The sequence below is a fragment of the Morchella importuna genome, assembly GCF_003444635.1.
Source record: "Morchella importuna strain M04M26 chromosome Unknown Morimp01GS005, whole genome shotgun sequence".
Lineage (NCBI taxonomy): Eukaryota > Fungi > Ascomycota > Pezizomycetes > Pezizales > Morchellaceae > Morchella > Morchella importuna.
In genome coordinates, this window is record NW_025763402.1 from 1018999 (window position 1) to 1039061 (window position 20063).

Sequence of the window (20063 nt, forward strand, 5' to 3'; positions counted from 1 at the left end):
TACAATGTTCTGGTGCGACGTGTGGGACGAGTGATGGGGTGTGACGTTACAGATCACAGGGGTGCGGCCGGAAAAAAAGCGGCGAAAGTGAAGACTGTGCTACGGTCTTTGAGGAGAGTCCATTGCCATCTACTTTATCGGAGTTTCCAGGGGTGGACGAGAATAGTAATCGTGGACTACACCCTTCTACATAAGACGTATATTCTTTTTTCCGCATGAGATATCACTCGAGAAGAGTTTCCGTGAAATAATGGGAATAGTTGCGTCTCACTAACAGTTTATGGCTAGTGTAGATTTGGTTCATTTTGGCAAAATAACCACCAACAAACAGTTCTCCGTGGCGCAATTGGCTAGCGCGTTCGACTGTTATTTATCCCATCTGTGGGATTTGTTGCAATCGAGAGGTTGACAGTTCAAGCCTGTCCGGGGAAGTCATTTAGAAGAAACATCTAGACCCAGTGGCATCCATCTTTTTTTTTTTTTGGCTTTGAAAGATACTTTAGTTTGATTTGATTTTTACTAAATATTTTTGTCTTCTTTAGGTCCCGAGTCATGGTCTACATATCTGCCCTGTGATACACTCAAAAAAAAAAAAAAAGTTCGCTTATTGCGATGCCTTTTAAACTGCAGAATTAGGACTATTGAGTACTTTATAATGCTAATGGATATAAAGGACAACTTGGAATTCACGCTAGCCCCGAAAAACAGCGGACAACAATTCACAGAGCTTTCCTCTAGATCCACGACCCTCTCTTTTATTTCTGCGAACCACTGTCGACTTCTCATCACCATTAACGCCTCGCCTCGCCTCGCCAAGCGTATGGTGCGGCTATACATGCATTTATATAAGTTAGGGCTTCATTTTACCTACTACTTACTTACATCATGTATTCACATTCATCAGTATTTCTATATCAAGGCCGTTCCCGTGATTCGCAGAGCGGAGATTACTACTGGTCGATCCATCACAATCTTCATCCAACAGAACCTTAGAGTTTAGGCGCCGTGTGTTGTAGCTCATCAATAAGTGAGACTGAATTGGAATTTCTGTTTGTCTGGTGCGGTTTTATCCGAGTTTTCAATGGCGGGGTGGCTTCAGGACGTCATGATGGTATGTCTCCCCTTCAAACCTCTTCCCCAATTGTAACGAAACAGAGACTCATGCACTTTGAGGTAACAAGCCCTATGGGTCTTTTGATTGGCGGTTAGGAATTTTTGGTCGGGTAGACTTGCTTCATGAAATATCACCCGGCTGCAACTTTTGCCGCTAGCCGTGGCTAATGATAAATCTTGGCTGTTTTACAAATTTAGTAGAAGTTTGGTGCGAGTACATACTTGTGTAGGTGTTTCTGCAGTGAAACTGTGGAGAGGTTGAGGTAAATGGTTTGGCGGGATTATGAGTCTGGGATTGGCGGGGATGTTCGCCTACAGATCGAGATGGTGGAGTGGAGTAGATAACCGCCATTGATATACTGGAGATATCTGGATTTGCGTACGTATATACCAACATATTAGCCTCGAGAGGGAGAGAGACTTAAGCATAGTACAATTCAATACGTCAATTGTTTCTTCTAAGTCTGCTAATAGCATTATCAACAATAGGACCAAATTAGCCCCCATTATAGGATTACGTGTCAACCTATTTCATTCAAGCGGGTTGTCACGCTATCGAGATTGGAGTTTTTCTCCCCTCTAGGTTGATATATTGCAGCCAATAGTATTGTTCACTGGTACCGTGGCAGTTGATGAATTGGCAAATAGATCCCCTGTCTACCGCGCGCTTTGTTATATGACACTCTCCATATATGTCTACCCGCAGCAATTAACAGAGATAACTAACAAAGGCTTCTCTATCTAGGTAATTAGCAGCACTATCAGCATATGTACTGTATAAACCCTGAAGCGCCTGGGCCTGGACATTCGGAATTGCGCAATGGATGACAACGATATTGTCAGCCAGGCTAGTAGGGAAGGTACAGATCAGAAACCAGCTGTGTTATATTTCATCAGTTGTATATGAAATCCGCACACCTTGGGATCAAGGTGGCGTTTTTTTTTTTTTTTTTTTTTTTTTTTTTTGTTTCCTTCCTCTGCAGTGGTATAAAACCCGTGGGGGCGTTTCCGATCCCTGATACATATCGCCAGAAATTACCTTTCCACGTAACTAGATATACCCCGTCTCGACATGCAACTCTTATTTCGTAGCCGAAGAAGAGTGGGTCGGATACCCGGCACGGTGGTTGGTGATTGATGCGCCTAGCAGGGACTCTTGACAGCCGCGCGGTCCAGGGGAAAGGAGGAAGGGGGAAAGATCGCTGACGACGAGGAGGAGTAGGTAGGAGGATTAGGAGTGAGACATTGGTAGATCTATCTCATCGTGCCTCGGGACGGTGTCCGTCAGGTAGAACATGGCGGCCGTTTATCACTGCCAAAGGAATGAACGAAAGTTGTGTCTTTTCCGGTAGGTTTAAGAGTTGCTGAGAGATCTGCGACGCTCGGAAGCTGCCGAACGAAACGCTGTAGGTCCTCCACCCTCCTTTGCCTGGTACTGCTTTGATCATTGATCGACTCTCCCTGCTCATCTTTAGTGATACAGTGGGCTGGAAACCTTTTTTTTTATCTGCAAAGAAGATCTTCAGTTCTTCTTATAGAAGGAAAGGCAAAAATTGTAGGTTCTATTTCGGTAATTCAAAATAAGTGCAGGAAGATCGTGCTCAGGCACAAACCGGTCAACATACCTACCGGTAGCACGATGGAAGGATGGCGGATGGGCGGATGAAGGCTTTGACCGAAGAGAACAGTAGCAAGAAGCAAATCGCTTACTACCATACACCCGCTCCATCAGCTTGTAAGTGTTTCGGAAAATAAACAAGGCTTCCAATAAGGTGGCGGCTCTAACGCGCTGACGACATAGAATGCGCAAAATCCACATTTTCAAGAGTGCTGGTGTCTGTCTAGAATTCCGAAACTGCGGGCGCCAAGTGACTTGACTGGTTCGGTTCGGTTATCTCGGTACCTTACATGGAGGTTGTGTGGTGTTTGGTTTTTTCCGCTTGGTTTCGAATTAATTGGGGGGGGAGGGGGGAAGAGAGTGGAGGTGCTCAGATCTTTAACACCACTCTACTAGCTGCAGCAGCCAAGTTTCATTCAGACGGACTGGTAATGACAGCTCGTCCAATTAATCAGATTGATTGTCTACTGCCTATCCAAAGAAGCTAATAGCGAGCAGGCAAGCCACCGCCGGGCAGGCAGAGCAGGGTTGTAGGCAGCCAGGCGTCTCGCTAGTGTTTGGAAATGCTGGGAACCGACGGCCATTCGCAGGGCCTTCTTCTTCGATTCCTTTTGCGTATGTCGTAGGTACCCATACCCAGCTCAAAGGTTTGATGTTCTACGCTGGAGTGCTCCCGAACATGCAAAAAAGTAATACTTCGCTTTCTCTCACGTTGTTAATTGCATGCACACCACCAACCACTGCTATCCGGCCCAATGGGGACGCATGGCCGCTGTCTAACAACTGCAGGCACATTGTTATGCACCTTACCCCCCAGAGTGCATATTCAAAATATCAAAGTGAATGTAAAGCTTAAGGTCCTCTCTTGCGAATGAAACCACATGTACTTGCATACCCTGGTGGGAGTTTATTTATGGCCAAATCAATGAGAGCGTAATGAACCAGTAAAGTAATACCCACGTCTTTTTTTATGGCAAGTGGTAAGTATAGTGGTCAGGGCTGCGCCTAATAACTGCAGTTTCTTACTGACCGGTACTTGGTTGGCTTGCTTCACCGCACCCCGGGACGGTAGTGAATCCCTGCAAACCAAAGGTTGCTTGCTCCCCCCGGTCCCAGTTATTTGTTTGTCGTAGCAAGCTTCTTGACGTCCACTATGCACATGTACTACTGGCCGCCCAATTAATCTACATCTTACTACACTCACTCACGGTACTGGCTACTTTGGCCCCCCCCCGCTCAAGAGTCTGACTTATTACCGTGTCCTTCCCTCTCTCTGTCCTTCCCTTTTCTTCTTTTCTTCTCACCACTTGCTCTCGCTCATCTTCACTTGTGGAGAATTAAACCTTTACGGCTTACTTAACCAGCAGTTCAAGTCGGCGCGGGGCGCATTAACATCCACTCTTTTTTTATTATCTATATTCTTATCCTTATCCTGTTTTTGCAGCTGGTCCGCCCATCTAACTAGATCGATTCATTACTATTTTGCTGGCAAACATGATTAACAACTTTGTTCCTCGATCTTTTGGAGCTCTTGCAGCTTCCGGGCTACTGTTTGCATCAGCTGCCGTGGCATCTTCAGCAGGAGTTCCTCCAGCTGGCGAAGATAGCGGGGAGCTTGTGTACGTTCTCACCCTAGCTATAGGCCCCCCACATATAGAGGTTTTCTAACCACACAAACATTAAACAGAAATATCGAATTCGGAAAATGGATGCTCGTAGCCCTCGGGGCTTTCGCCGGAATTCCATTAATCTACCGTCTTGTATCAGTTGTATATTGCCAGATTCGTCTCATGGCCTCACTGGGTCTCGAAAATCAAACCTATTTCTCCAGCCACAAGCACGAATGGGTCTCCTGGCTCAAGATTAACATCCTCTACGCCCCCTTCTGGAAGAACCGACACAATAGAGAACTACAGATTTCACGGGCTCTCGACATTGGTACTCTCCCAACTAGGTTCGAGTCGTTCTTTTTGATTGGATATGTGGTCGGCAACATTGTCTTCTCGCTGCATAAGATCGACTGGGACGGCCAGACGACTGCCATCCTTGGTGAGATCAGGAACAGGACAGGTGTGCTATCTACCATCAACTTGGTACCGCTTTTTTTGCTGGCTGGGAGGAACAACCCGTTGATTCAGTTGATGGGCATCTCATTCGACACATACAATTTGGTACACAGATGGCTGGGTAGGATCGTGGTAACGGAGGCATTCGCACATTCAGCGTGCTGGGCTGCCGCCAAGGTTATGAATGGCGGTTGGGCACCGGTGGGTGCGGCAATTCAAGGGAGTGTGTTCATCCAGATGGGATTCGTCGGAACTTGTGCGTTCGTCTTCCTGATGTGCCATTCACCCTCGTCACTTCGCCATGCATTCTACGAGACCTTCTTGTTCTTGCATATTGTTGCAGCTGCGGTGGCTTTGGGTGGATTGTGGATGCATCTCGACTACAAGAAGTACAGATGGCTCGTATACGTCAAGATTGCCATCGCCCTCTGGGTGTTTGACCGCAGTGTCCGTCTCTTCAGAATCATCTACCGCAATATCGGAAAGCGTATGACCACTGCCACCGTTGAGATTCTACCTGGCGAGGCCATCCGTGTCACTCTCGTAAGCTTCCACCTAAAACCCTTTCAAAATATCATTTCCACCCGCTAACTAATCTGCAGAAACTCGCCCGCCCGTGGAAATTCCGCCCCGGCCAGCATGTATACCTCTATGTCCCCTCGGTCGGCCTTTGGACCTCGCACCCCTTCACGATCGCATGGGGCGAGCAGCTCCAGCAGAATCACAAGATTGATGATGAGCGTCTCTCGTTCCATAGACAGGACCTGATGCATATTGGCGAGAAGACTATGTCACTGGTGATTCGTAGGAGAACAGGGTTCACAAATGCACTTTTCAACAAGGCGGACAGAACACCAAACAAGGTTATAACGTTGAAGGCACTAGCTGAGGGGCCTTACGGAAAGGTGGATAGTCTTGCGAGTTACGGGACGGTGGTTTTGGTTGCCGGAGGAGTCGGAATTACACACCCCGTTCCTCATATCAGAGAGTTGGTGGAGGGATATGCGAAGGGCACTGTAGCGACGAAGAGGATTGTATTGGTGTGGGTTGTTCAGAGTCCTGGTAAGTCTTTTTGTGTGGTGGAGCATGCGTTATCACTCGTTACTGACTTGGCGTTGCAGAGCATCTGGAGTGGATTCGTCCCTGGATGACAGATATCCTTGCGATGGAAAGACGCCGCGAGGTCCTTGAGATCCAGCTGTTCGTCACCAGACCAAGCTCAACTAAGGCTATCCACAGCCCTTCAGCAACTGTACAGATGTTCCCAGGCAGACGTAAGTTTCTCTAACTATCCCCTCACCAGGCGCTAACTTATTATTCTTAGCCAACATCGACACTATTCTCGATCGTGAGATCGACCGCCGCATGGGCACAATGGGTGTAACAGTCTGCGGAAGTGGCTCGCTGAGCGACGACGTCCGCAGAGCTGTACGTGCAAAGATGGATATCGCCAATATCGACTTTATCGAAGAGGCTTTCTCTTGGTAAAAAGCATGTTCGGAGGAGGCAGAAAGATATCTATGGAGTGATTTTTCTTCATTTTCTTTTTCGCTGGTGCGGATCTGCTTTTCCTTTTCCTTCTTTTTCTTCAATTTTTCACATTTTAAACCCCTCACACTCCTTTTTTTCCGAGGTGTAATGATTTGGGCTGGGATGGGAGTTTTCATGAGTGTTTGTGTACATTTACATTTCTTCTCAACGTATTGTACTCATATATTCCCATCATTAAACCTATTCTCTGTATTGAATTTTTGTTTCTTACTGCCATTTTTTCCCTGTCATTTTCTTCTTTTCTATCTTTTCTACATATAAAATCACAGCGCTAGTGCAGCATCTTCTGTTACGATCAATGGTTTTGATATACCACTGTTATTTTCTCATATTCTTCTGTCTCTGGGTATTATAGGGTTGGCGGATTGTTTATTTGCGAATTATCAAGAAGGGGGACACAGCTACGTCGGGGTTTCTAGTTTAAACTTTTTACACGAGAAAAATAGGGCTACGCATCACCCCCGACTGACCTGGTTCCCCCCTTTTTTCCACGTTTATATAGAGTAGATAGCAGCAGAATTAGAATTTCGGGATACTGCTCGGAATGTTCTGTTAGCTGGGGAAAGCATGTGCTGAACTCAATATCCATGTGGCAATTAACTTCTTCCCCCTTACCCCCAGATAGATGGCCGGGCCCCCCTATCATGAAGCACGCGAGAAAGAAAGACCTGGAAAGAAGAAGAAATTTTACTCTACATTACTCTCGTTAGGAATACCCTGCATGCAATGTACCTCTTTTCCCAAAATAATATATCCCCAGCGAGGGGGGGAAATAAATACTAATCACCTTCCCGATCAACCAAGCTTTTCCGCCCATAGGAGAAACCCGAAGGAGGGGGAAAAAAAGATTAATAGTAGTAGGCCTAGATATCTGCGTTTCGGAATAAGTTTTTTCTGTCTTGTTTTTTTCTCGGCTCGGCCGCGGGGGACAGGGATTGCTGGGGTGGAGGGTATATGTAGATAAAGGGTCGCCGAGATTAGGCACTTTATGATATTGTGGGTACTCGGCTCGGGGGTGGTCAATGTGTTTCTTTTGATTGATTGTGGGAAGGGAGGGGGCGTATAGATTAAGGTGTTTTGCAGATGTAGATTTGGGAGGTTGGTTACAGTTAGGTGTTTTTTCTAGAATGTTTGGTCTGCAGTGGTATCGATACATCACGTAAGAGTTAGCCTGATGGGGTTTTTAATAATTGCATGTATAATCTACGGAAAAGGTCTAGAATGAAACACTTTCCGGTACGCTTGATGCAGAGCAACACATAATGCAAAATGACACACTTCTAGCTGCGGTCCAAAACGACACAGTTAATTCAAAACTTCGGGCTCTTTTAGAAGAACCCGTTGACGAACCATTACTAAAATTCTAAACTAGAGGGCCTTTTTGAGCCGTTAATAGTACATAACCTATCAACACAAAACTCGGCACTGTTAGGAGTACCCGTTGACGAACTATTATTATAGCTCTGCTGGCAAAACAAATGGAAGACGGCAAGATTCCGGAAGTCATTACTTGTAACTACATGTAAGATATCCATCATATGATGTAGCTTGGACTTTATTTCGCGAAAGGGGATAAATTCTTCTAAAAGAGCCCGATGTTTTGAACTATGTCAATTTGGATCGTAGAAGTGTCATTTTGCATTATGTGTTGCTCTGCATCAAGTATACCAGAAAGTGTCATTTTAGACCTTTTCCGTTTTAATAATAATTATAATCTAATCATATCATATCAGCATATCAGCCTGCTACAATCATCTGAACCGAATTACCCCGATAGCTAGCGTTGTTTCAATGGTGTACAATATTTGGATACTTTTCACTTTTGGTAAACACTTGTATTATCGGTGTCTCACCGGCCGTGCAGCCAGCGGCCGGAACGTGCGTAGCAGTGTGGTATCTATAGTAATCATGGAATATCACTCTACGGCAACCACAGCTACATTGTTTACAATTACTCATCAAAGCAGGGAATTTATACATGAAGGAAAATGTAAGGCTTTGTTTGCATGGTTGGCATGGCCCGTGTGGCAGCTTGGAAATGCTGACAGAGCGCAATGAGCCACCGTCGGGCGGGCATCATCCTGTCGCCTAGCCCAGGGATAGGGGTGGTATGGGTGTCATGAGGTGGCGCTGGGATCCGGCGGGTGGGCAGATTGGAATTTGGGATTGCCACGCCCACGATGCGGTTGCTGTCCTGGTTGCTGATGTTGCGATTGTGCACCCCCGGCCCTGGACCCGGCAGGAAAGGCCGCGACGAAGTGATATTTGGAAACTGACAACCCCGAAACCGCCAACTACAACATCATGTAATATTGGAAACGCAGGGTGAGAAGAAAAGAAAGAAAAAAAGAATATGTATATATACAATCCAACCCGGAGTAAGCTACAGCCAAAGAGAATGAACAGATAGGAGAGAGAGAGGGGTACATTTAGTTAGAGAGAGATGACGGGGGTGTAGAAATGAAACTTTTTTTCAAGATCTAGGTAACCACTGATGCGAAGCGGCGGGGAACAAACACCAGGCCAGCCAGAACCAGAGCCAGAGCCAGAACCACCAGAGCCAAACAAGATCAAGTCGGAGGGGGGAAACATCTTTTTGATAATTACTATTATCGGCCCAGGTCCTATATCTATGCGGGCAGCGCAACCTTCGAGCTATCTGACGGCAACTACACACATCACACACATCACCAGTCAGCACACATTCTCCAAACCAGCGGGAACAGGATCAACAAACCGGCGGGTTCTGCGGCTGGTTGTTTCCAGCCATGACTCTGTTCAATCCGATACCAACACCCTCAATCACCGCCAGCAAGCAAGCACACCCAATGGCCGAGTTCCTCGCCGCCTTGACACCGCCTCTCACTGCCAGTGCGCCTCCTGTGAAGAATCCCGCAATGACTACAATCCCCCACAACCATACAATCAGCACACCGCACTGGGCAGAAACAAAACAACAAATAGCGGTTAATACGCACTGGCGTTGTAAGGGTCCTCCTTCTGCCGCACGCCCTTGACGGCACAATCAAATGTCGAGAACAGTCCTCCCCAAACACCAAAGTTGCCGCCGAGCACGGGGGCGCGGGCCTTAATTGCAGTGAGGGCACCGATGCGGCGTTCGCCCTGTTTCTATGTTAATATGGGTATTGAATTGATCGCCACTGGCCTTCCCTTCTCCGGGGGAGAGAAGAGGAGGATGGGACATACGGTTGGTGAATTCCGGAAACCCTTTACACCGTGCCAGATAGCACCACCGACTGCCTATACCTCGCGCAAAGCCTGTTAGTACTCATAAACCTAAAGCCAAGATCACTCGAATGCACCGGTAGTGGGTAGTAGGTAGGTAGTGAGTGATAGAGAAACATACACCCATGGAAAAAGCGCCTCCAAAGTCATTGAGAATAACCCACGGGCACGGGTCGCGAGTGTGATCCATGATAATTTGTAGATGTCAAAAACAAATTAAAAAATCTAGTTATATAGCTGTCGGGGGTGTATTGCTCTCGGCGGCGTCGGCGGAAAGGTTTCTATCGGAGGTGTCGTTGGGAGAGAGAGAGGCTGCGGAATAAAGCTTTGCTTGAAAAAATGATGGCGGTTGCGGGCTTGGCGGAGATCCTGGGTGTTAGCCGAGGAGGGGCAGGAATGCGCCGGGTTGGTGGGGCGGGATGGGGAATACGCGTGTGGGATGAGCGGTACGGTGGGAGTGGTGGTTGCGAGATTTAAATATCGTGTTTGGGTTTATAGGTTTTATAAGTTTTGTATTAAAGTGGCGTGACAAGCCAAAGTAGGTTCTACTTGTGCTGTCACCTCGGAGCGCTTAGGTTTTGGATTTTGAGGACTATTGCGAGTGTCAACATGCAATAATTGACAAGCGAACCCACACATGCCCAAACAAACAGCTTCTTTCTCGCTTTTATATTTTCCTAGTCCTGAAATATCTTGTGAATTCTGCCATGAATTTGAAACAACCTTCCCAGTCCTTACCATGAAACTATGACCGGTAGTGTGTTGATTCATGTATTATCACTCGATTGAATACAGAGCCTATTTTCGAAACATCTGACACGTACTATCAGGTATTGACAGTTGGACTTAAAATTCCATCTATAAAGGTTAAATAATAGGTACAAACGAGAAGGAAGGGCTGGCGATCTTAAGTCGCTCATAAAATCCGCCCAAGTCCTCCCCACCTACTTCCAGCGAAATGGGCGTCCTAAAGAGTCCTACAGTAGTAACATTACTATTAACCGACGATGTAACCTCTGTCGTTATGCGGTAACAAAATTGGGAAGGCTACAAGTTTGCTTATCTGCAGCTGTCTCACGTTAGAATCGATAGTCTCTTAAAAACGATGGAGCATGGAGTGGGAAAGATCTTATCCAAACCTCAAACACCATCGACAGAGAAATCAAGTATGCAATATGTTTCATCGATTCCTCGATGATCCATCTCAAGATCAGTGAAAAGGGCTCAAGCCCAAAAGGACTGTCGGCGAGAACATGGCTGACTAGAGGCCCTTGGATATACTCGTCTCCTGTAACCGCTGATTGCCTGGTGGAAGTGGGGAGTGTATGCTCTCAACCCTTGAGGCTCATACCCTCTACCTCCGAGAGTGGGGTGGTGTTCAAAGAAGATAGACGGGCACTACCAGGAAAGTAAACAAAATGCTTGAATACCTGGTGGTACAGGTGGGGAGCATTTGCAAACCGCCGCTGTGGTGAGGTACGCCGACGACAGTGAACGCAGTGTTATCTCATTTATGTAGATTCAGTGATGTTCTGATGGTTGATAGCTGCTGCTGCTTGTCGTGTGCGGCGAGGTAACAACTGGTAGTTAGCAATTAATAGGGCTCTCCTTGCTGCTTGATCAATTGATTCTGAGTTACCTCACCACTCGACTCTCCATTATATATATCGAGATAATATGCAGCACGCAGCACATCAGGACATCGGTGGGTAACCAACAAGTAAGGAGCGGGTAACAAAAAGATTATCTCTGTGCCTATAACGCTGACAACATTCCAAGCATCACTTCTCACCTCTTTTCTCTCCTCTTCCACTACACGCACACCCCCCCCCCCCCTCTCCCGCTCTCAACTTCATGCGGGAGATGCGTTATTGATAGTGCTTAATGGCTCCACAATCTCTGATAATACCCCCCCTCGTCTCACCCTACATTCCATTCACAAGTTTGTTTCCTGTTTCCTTACTGTCCCCCCTCGTACCCGACCCTGTGTGTTTTATACGAGGACCCGAGGAAAAATCTGTATGAGAAAGTTTCTCCAGTTTCTCATCCCTTATCCCCCCATCAAAATTCCCTTAAGGTTCTGTCTCTATACGCTTCTCTTTCTCCTCGGGCTCTGGCTTGGACCGAGGGGCTGAGAAAAGAAATTGTGTTCATGGAAGACATTCCCGTCCCCTCAAAATCGCTAGTTTGGAGACTTTCTTGCCTTTTCCCGTGGACCTTGGAGTTTTCACACCGAGAGAATTGGCGGGGGGCTTTGTTTGAAGGTTTGTGGTCTCCCAACTTATTCTCTCCCCCCCCCTTTTCCCCCTCCCAATGGCTAATCTCTATCCTCATGGTTCATCTTTAGCACTGTCCTACCCTTTCTGTCGCTTAAAGGCACCTAGAGTGGAATTATCGCTGAGTCTCACGTATATGCGGACTCGTGATGTTTTCATCTGCGGCCGGGCCGCTACACGATGCAACTTGCGAAATCTTGACAATCCTCTACCGCGAGCCCACATTCCGCGTTAGTCTAGCACACAAATCAAACCATTCAACAAAGGTTTTATAAGCACTCACTCAACTCCATACGTTTCAAATGAGAACTAAACCCACACACCAGAAGAGAGCATACCCCGAGTGATATTCCATGATTTAGATGGAGGATACATGCAAACAATTATTCTGAGAAAATGGCCAATTGGCGCAAATCCCAGCCCAAACTACTAATTGGGAGATGGATTTATGACGGATCATCATCCACAAACGACCAATGCGCGCCTGGCCGTGGGCTAACTTTACCGGAGGGGAAGCACCAATCTCTCTCTTACCCTAGAGATAGAATATTTATGTCTATTCCGCTCCTTTTCTGATACGGTCTAAATATCTACCAGGCTTAGTCCTACTTACAATGGAATGCATAGCCATATACCTCTTGTTCTGCTGAACCTCTCCGCGATTGTATCAAGTCCCCATATTCAGGTTGTTCAGCCAGCAGGCTCGAGACGATGATATGTCACAAGAGATAATGTTCTCTACCGTCTCAGTTGGAAAAAAAAAGATAGGCATGCACTGGTTTGCTTGGAAATGTTAACTCCTTGGAAGCTACCGAGTGATACTTTATAATTAAACTAACAAGAAATTCGTTTACCTTATAAGTACTCTAGGATCGCATCACATGACCACATGGTAGCAGAATTCACCAGTCTTATCTTCACGCCTTATATTAATAGACTTATTGATGCTTAGGTACTTTGGAGGTTTTTGGCGCGAATGTACGGACATAACCGCCACACCTTACAAGAGGGGAAAAGCCAAAAGACCCCATATATAGTAAACATATTTCTCTGGATTTAGAACCTTGCGTGGACGGTATATATATGGAACAATATTGAGCTACGCTATTATCCCCGCCGGTATAATATGGTCACAGCGCGAGGACCAATATTTGGGATAGAGATCTATCTCGCCAAATATCCTGTTGAAAACCTGCCACCGGATATGTGGTCGATCGATACTCTCCTCTGCGCACTTACGCAAGGCTTGGCTCCCCGCATGAGTCACAGACGTTATTCTAGCCTTATCCAAGAAACTCCTCGGGCAGACAAATCTAGTCAAAACAATTTGTGAGGAGCTGATGATACGTATGAGACTTTATTTTATTGAGGACGTTGACGCATTGTCTAGTTGATATAAGAATATGGTACGAGAGTGATCGCTATCACTTAGACAATCTACCGATTCCGCCGTATTTTGATTGATAATAGCATCAATTATGTGTTACTATAGCGGCCTATCTATCAACCGCATCTTTTTTCGCCAATATTTGGATATAGAGGGTGCTTGCCAGAGGCGCGCCATCTGTAAAAATTATTGGCGAATAACTACGGCTAGAATTATATTTCAACATAGGGGTACATGGTTTAACCCATTTGCTGCAAACACGCTTTGGCAGGACGGAAAAACCTCGAGCCATGCTTGACTTCCCGATTAAATTGAATTCCGGCCACACTTTCTCAATAAACTAGAGAATTAATGAATTAAACAAAAAAAAATTTCAATAAACTGGAGATCATCAATAACTGTCCATCTAGAGTGAGTATCTGAAAAGATAAGAGGATTTCTGGTTATTAGAGCTTGACAGTGGATGACTGTGCTCTAGCTTTATACTTTTATGGGTTAATATCCTAGGTCTTCAATTCCTACCTAGGACTCTATTTTAACTTCCTCTGCCCATGCCTTTAATGTGCTGTCAATCGAGAGGTCCAATTGAGGAAACTCGGATTAAGAAAGAGGCTCTCGGGGCCTTAATCATCCCGCAGGCGCAGGCACTTAGTGCAGCTCTTGATTCTTCCCCTCAGAACAGGGGCTTGGGGGGGCATCTATCATAAACAGCATAATATTCCCTGCCCCCCTCAGGAACGATTTCTATCAATTTCCATTAAACAGTAGAAAACCATAATTGCTATAGTATATATATAAATAATAGAGAACGTCTATAGCGCCCAGTCCTTGGTACCAAGCGGGCATTTATAGGAGTATAGTCGCATCCGCCGAAACAAACAGAGCTACATAGATAGAGGTTTCTTTTATCATGCTTACCAACTTACCAAGACCTCTGGATACATCACACCTACCGACTTACACATTCTTTCCATATAACTACATGTATTCCTTCTACGTTACATTTTACCTAACTTACACTACAGTTTGCATGATACTCTACCTGGCTTACGATACCGTTTTATCTACCAATTTACAACTTGACCATTGGAAATATACCCAAGCAGAATCTGTTAATAGATATCCCACCCATCTTGGGGTCTCAAGAACCGAAGGCTTGAGATTTACAGTTGCGAATTGATCCGGTATAATACGAGCATGATTTTATTTCACCGGGTATCCGTTACGATACTACTTAGGTTCCTACTTTGGTCATTCTAGATGTTGAGAGCTATCCGATGGGTTTCTGCACATGACCTTATTTTAGGCCAACTATGATCCTCCTCGCCGGAAGAGATCTAAGTATAGAGACTAGGGGAGTGAAAATCCGAGTGAGATATTATGAAAGGATACTAGATAAACACATATTTCCGGAGAACATAACACGTTAGGCGCAGATTTTCTCCCACGGGGGTCTTCTGACCTTGATCCTTGATAGGAAACCAACAGGATCGACTGCACATACATTAACTGCGAATCACCAATCCGGCGATATAGTCACCGTACATATATCGATTCGAATCCGGCATGCTATCAACTACACCATCTCTAAACACAAGATCTCCAGGGTTAGGGCTGGCCAACCAAAGGAAGCAATCATCTCCAGTCACTCGCTTTAAATAATTATTTAGCCGGCTCAATCTAGCTATTTTCTATGCGTCTAACCGCAATCAATCTTGAATATTAAAGCCATATATGCACAGTTGTACAAGGATTCTCCCCGCCAACTATCCCCCCTGGGGCAAGAGTCTAGAGTATGTGCTCTGGAAGTAGATGCATACCGGTCCCACGTCATCCATTCGCACCTAGAGTTACTGGTTCTGGAACCGAGGTGTCTTGCCTTCCCCATCGCATCACTCGCTCACTGACTTGGGCGGATGGCGCCCTGACAGCGAGGTCGAAAGAAGCAAAAAAGAATAGAAGAGGAAAAAGAAAAGGTGATACCAGCGTTACTCATTCCCCATCGGGAAGGGGAGCATGGACCTCCTCCTTCCTTCGCCATCAGTATCGCGACATCAGTTTTTTTTTCCTGGCAACCTCTCGGAGTATGTTCGCAAAAAATTTCTTTATCTCTCCAGCCCCCCCTTTATTGTGCAGCGATAATAAACAACACATACCTTTACAATGTGCTCATCACCTCTACCTATGTACCTTATTTTGCATGCATGCAATAAACTCGCCTTGGAGGGCACGGCTCGGAAAGGGTAAAAACGAAAACTCTCCCTCGTGCGTTCTATGCTGTTTATGTAACTGCGGGCATATGTATTGCGGCCGCGGGGGAAGAGGATCCCCGACCAATTACTAAAAGGGCTGAAAGAACTGGGGGAGCCTTGCAGCCTGCTCTTCTGTCGAAAAACCGCTGTTCCTGGCTGATGCTGCTGCAGGGTGTTCTGGAACAACCTAATGCCGGATAACCAGCGAACCATCAACCATGCCCCAGTCGAGTAGCCTCAGCCGTCAAAACGTTGAACCTCTGAAAGTAAGTCAACGCGTTCGCGCGCCTCCCTTAATATGCGAGTCACGTGTAAGGATAAACAGTGGAACAGAGTAAGTCCCCATGCACTAGATAGATCATAAACATCATTAAGTTATGGCTTTTGACAAACAAGGAACTATTTTTTTATATCGTAACATGGTGTACTACACAGCTCTTCTACAAACCAGTAGTCATCCTAAGTTTGTGTATACTATTTTTACCTCTCCACCCCCTTCGATCGCCCCCCGCCTCGCTCCGCCCAGTCGTCAATTTACCCCACCACTCAAGAGCACCAGGTATTCCCCCATTTAAGGAAAGACACTAGGAAAACGACGCTCTCGTACAAAAAATACAGAAAAAAGCAAAGGATATATGAAGCCCAGTACATATCATAAAAAACCAACCGTACTGGGTTGAAATAAAGACTGCCAAATAACAAAACCGGCCATGAAGAAACAGAATGCAGAAAAAAATCAACGCTGATAAAAAAAAGACGGGGAAAGAAAAAAAAGAAGTACAATAAACCAGCAGCAAGCAGCTAAGATTTTTTTTAAGAAAAAAAAAAAAAAGAGAAAACACAACCATCAAGATCAAAGTAGGTTAAACAAAACCAGCTCGAAAAAATCGCCATTATGCCCCATCTCGCTTCAAATTCGCCGCTATCAAATAGAGAAAAGTAATGACAACAAATGAGATATAAAAAAGGATTGAGAGGGAGGACGGGAGAGGGAGGTAGACATACTCACTAAACTATGAGTATCTGTGGAAAAAGTAAAAATAAAAAGTCCCTCGCCCTCATGATGTGAACGAAATAGCTCGATGTGTAAAAAGAAATTGCTCCTTCAACCCTGGAAAATGATAAAACAAAACCCCTAACCGGTGCCCCAAAATGAAAGAAAGGAAATAGGAAAAAATTGTAGTTGGATGGAAAAGCACCTACGAACCCCAGGTCTATCAACAAATACGCTATCCCAACGTATGCAAGGTCCTCTCAAGCACTCTTCACACAGTGATGCAGCCAGGGATTGCTTTATTAGCAGATGACACAGCATAAAGGGCTCTTCTCCTTCTTCCTCTTCCTCTTCTCTTCCTTCTTTTCTCGCTCCAGGTCGTTGGTTGTTGTAGTCGTTGACGACTGTTCCGGTACTTGGGGTGAGGACACTGCACTCGAAAAGCCAGTTGATTGTTGTGCGTTGCCGTTAACCTAATTAATGTCAATAATCTAAGTTCAAGTTCCGGGTGTAACACTATCCAGAAAGCACTCACACTAGGCATCGCTTTGTAACCGGCATCCTGCCGGTTATTTTTGGGTTCATCCACTGGAGGAGTAGGCGCCTTTAATGGCCACTCCTCTTTCTTCTGCTCTAGAGAATCTCCTTGGGAGGTTGTACGTCTGTGCCGAGCTCTCTCGACCTCATCGTTCCCATGAACCCTCAGTGGTCTCAGATCTCTATCATAGACATCTGCAGGCTCACCATCCCTTTCCCATTGCTCCTGCTGCATCCGCTTTGCAACAGTTGGGATGATCTGCTGATCTGGGGGGAGACTTGGATCGGGTTTGTACGTCTGTAACGACCAAGGTGGCGGCCCTTCGGGATGATGTTTCCTAGTCGACTCTCCCGTACCGCCATTGCCGATGTGCGTAGCATACGATGCCGCCGTGCCAGGACGATTGAATAGCTGTGGATTCGATCGAGTTCTCTGTTTGAGCGAAGAGTTGTTGCGAGCCTTGCGGGGCGAGCCGCCAGGTGATGTGGGGTTGCGGGAAGAGTTCTTAGGGTTCGAAATGGTTCCGGGTTGCGGTAACACTGTCATCGGGTCATCGAGCAAGAAAGCTGATCCTGCAGAGTGAGACCGTTTGCGGGAACGGATGAAGGTGTTTGTGAGGCTAGCTCTTTCATCATCGGATCCGTTCGGTGTCGAGTTTCGCAATAGAGGGGCGCTACGTTCCAAAAACTGCTGAGGTATAGGGAAAGGAGAAGAGGTCGGTACAGGTATTCGGGAGTGCGAAGCGCCTCGACAGAACTGGCGGTGAGGTGACATTTCTTGTTGAAAAGCACGGTCGGCGGCTTGTTCTTCAGGTGTCCTTAGATCGTTGCTGACTTCGTTGGGGTTGTTGTAGATATGTTCATCCTCGCCTTCGATGGGTGGGGGCGATGAGATTCGTTGCTTCTTTTGGTCCCTAGAACTTTCGTTCTCGTTGCCCCGTTGAGCTGTGCTGCTTGATGCCCTAGAGCGTGAAACGGTTATGCCGGCTCGCTGCAGCTCTTGGTTTTCTATCTTCTCAAGCTTGTCCTTGTCAATCCACCGCGAAGTCCCAGAATCTACCTTTGAGTTGTAGGCAGTGCGTCCGCCTGCGTCGTTCGCCTCGATCTTGGCAAGTTTGTCTCTATCAATCCACTTTGAAGAATCTGGGTCGTCTTTGTCCAGCGTATCACTATTGATCCATTTAGAAGATTCTGGATCGTCCCTTTCCAACTTGTCCCTGTGAATCCACTTTGATTCCCGTTCCTTCTTCTCCCTCTTGTCCTTCTTCTCCTTCTTCTCCTTCTTCTCCTTCTTCTCCTTCTTCTCCCTCTTTTCCAACTTATCCTTATGGATCCACTTGGAAGAATCAGGCTCATCGAACCCTCCCCCACTGACAAACCTTGGAAACAGTTCAGCCCCTCTCTGTGGTTCAAACGAGTCAGGGCTTACTGCGCCGGGTGTCGTCATTCTTCCATTACCGCCGCCTCCTCCACCATAGAGATCATACACCGAATCGCCGTCATGATTCGACGAAATGGTTGAACCCTGGCGTTTCAACATTGGCCCATTTGTGGCTGATAATAGATCGGGAGTTGCGGATCTGCTGTAACCTTCGCCTCGTGATGGGGGCTGCTGCTGCATATACCGGTAATCGTTGACGTGATTCTGCGCGGAGGACGAATGTACATCAACAGGCAAGAAAGACTTAGCCTGCTGCACGTGATCGTAGTCATTTATTGGCCGATCATTCATAAAGTGATCATCGGAACCGGTTCGATGAGGCATTGAAGAGCTTGCTGAACTTCCTCGGAACGTGAGATCCGGAGTATCGGCCTGTAGAAAAAAATATATCAGTGGGCTGGGTTAGGGAGAAAAAAACACGAAAACCAACGCGTGTTTCGTTTCGGTCGTCCTCAGGGAGGAGGAAAGCGGCAGGAGACGTACCCCATCTATAGGAACACTAAAGTCCCAGTCACCCCCTAGAGCTGACCTGCCATGGGATGACGAAGGGGGAGTCAGGGTGGCGGTAGACACAGCAGCCATTATGAGAGCGAACTATTCTCTGCAGACCCAGCACAGGGGCTGCAGAAGGAGATGGGGGGGTGGATCCCAGATAAATCAAGACTGGGGGCGAAGGAGAAGGCGTATGCGGGGAGCGGGAAAGTAGAGATGTCGGAGGGGAAAGATTTGGGGGGGGGGGTATGAAAATGAGGCGGACGAGAGAATGGTAGGAGGAACGGGGTGAATTTGGCTATGGCATTAGCTGGGGGATGGAGGACTCCGATACACTGACTGGCTAGACAACTAACTGACTGGCTGCAGTTACGTGGGACGGAGATGCGAGCGAGAAAAGGAAATGAACACAGAGAGGGAGGGAGTTAAGAAAGAAGTTGTCGTGAACAAGCAGTAGTAGCAGTAGCAGTAGCCTGAATACGATTCAAACTACAACTGGAAGTGGAACTTCAAAACTCAAAAAATCCGAGCACCGCAAGAACAATAATAACAGAACAACCAACGATAGCCAGTGGCTCTACTACTCACGCAATCACCCAAAGATCTTGCCGGAAAATAGATATCAGAAAAATAAAATAAAATATGTAATGTACCGTATGTGATGGGGCAGAGAATTAAAATAGGAATCGAACGAAAGGAAATGTGCGGGTGAGAGCCACAGAACGAAAGCCGAGTAGCAGCAGCGGAAGGCAAAGGCTGCAAGTGGAGCGGCGTTCAGAACCACAAGGGGAGAAAGGGAGTCCACAAACGAATAGAAAGAACAGAAATGAACAGGTACTACTGTAACCTAGATCTTGCTTTGCTTGTCCGAGTCCTGAGTGTGTCGCGAGTTGTAAGGCTTTTGGGGCTGCACGATGCGAGGTGCCCAACAACGAATGGGGATGGAAGTTCAAGGAAGGCTCAGCTGCAGGGTTTCCCACGACCCTCGTACTGGATGGGAGTTGAATGTTCTTCACAAGTGCCAGTGCCCGCCGCCTGTTGGTGCCAATCACCGCGGTCGTCTTAGCCTGCTTTGGCCAATCAGATTTCA

General features: G+C 46.6%; 4 protein-coding genes across 4 annotated transcripts; 1 reads left to right on the plus strand and 3 right to left on the minus strand.

Annotated features, from left to right (window-relative positions):
* Window positions 1-2372: 2372 nt before the first annotated feature.
* LAJ45_02802 (uncharacterized protein) lies at window positions 2373-2932 on the minus strand (the record flags this gene model as incomplete). Its single annotated transcript, XM_046112393.1, has 2 exons — window positions 2373-2574; window positions 2739-2932. 2 exons carry the CDS (start codon window positions 2930-2932, stop codon window positions 2373-2375), a joined length of 396 nt encoding a protein of 131 aa, XP_045974519.1.
* Window positions 2933-4225: 1293 nt separating this feature from the next.
* LAJ45_02803 (uncharacterized protein) lies at window positions 4226-6285 on the plus strand (the record flags this gene model as incomplete). Its single annotated transcript, XM_046112394.1, has 5 exons — window positions 4226-4350; window positions 4419-5340; window positions 5400-5859; window positions 5919-6071; window positions 6122-6285. 5 exons carry the CDS (start codon window positions 4226-4228, stop codon window positions 6283-6285), a joined length of 1824 nt encoding a protein of 607 aa, XP_045974520.1.
* Window positions 6286-8978: 2693 nt separating this feature from the next.
* Window positions 8979-9784, minus strand: LAJ45_02804 (uncharacterized protein; the record flags this gene model as incomplete). The annotated part of the gene is made up of 5 exons (XM_046112395.1): window positions 8979-9017; window positions 9086-9249; window positions 9327-9471; window positions 9556-9609; window positions 9716-9784. 5 exons carry the CDS (start codon window positions 9782-9784, stop codon window positions 8979-8981), a joined length of 471 nt encoding a protein of 156 aa, XP_045974521.1.
* A 7021-nt stretch (window positions 9785-16805) lies between these two features.
* On the minus strand, window positions 16806-19063 carry LAJ45_02805 (uncharacterized protein; the record flags this gene model as incomplete). Its single annotated transcript, XM_046112396.1, has 3 exons — window positions 16806-16976; window positions 17039-18853; window positions 18965-19063. 3 exons carry the CDS (start codon window positions 19061-19063, stop codon window positions 16806-16808), a joined length of 2085 nt encoding a protein of 694 aa, XP_045974522.1.
* Between the last annotated feature and the right edge of the window lie 1000 nt (window positions 19064-20063).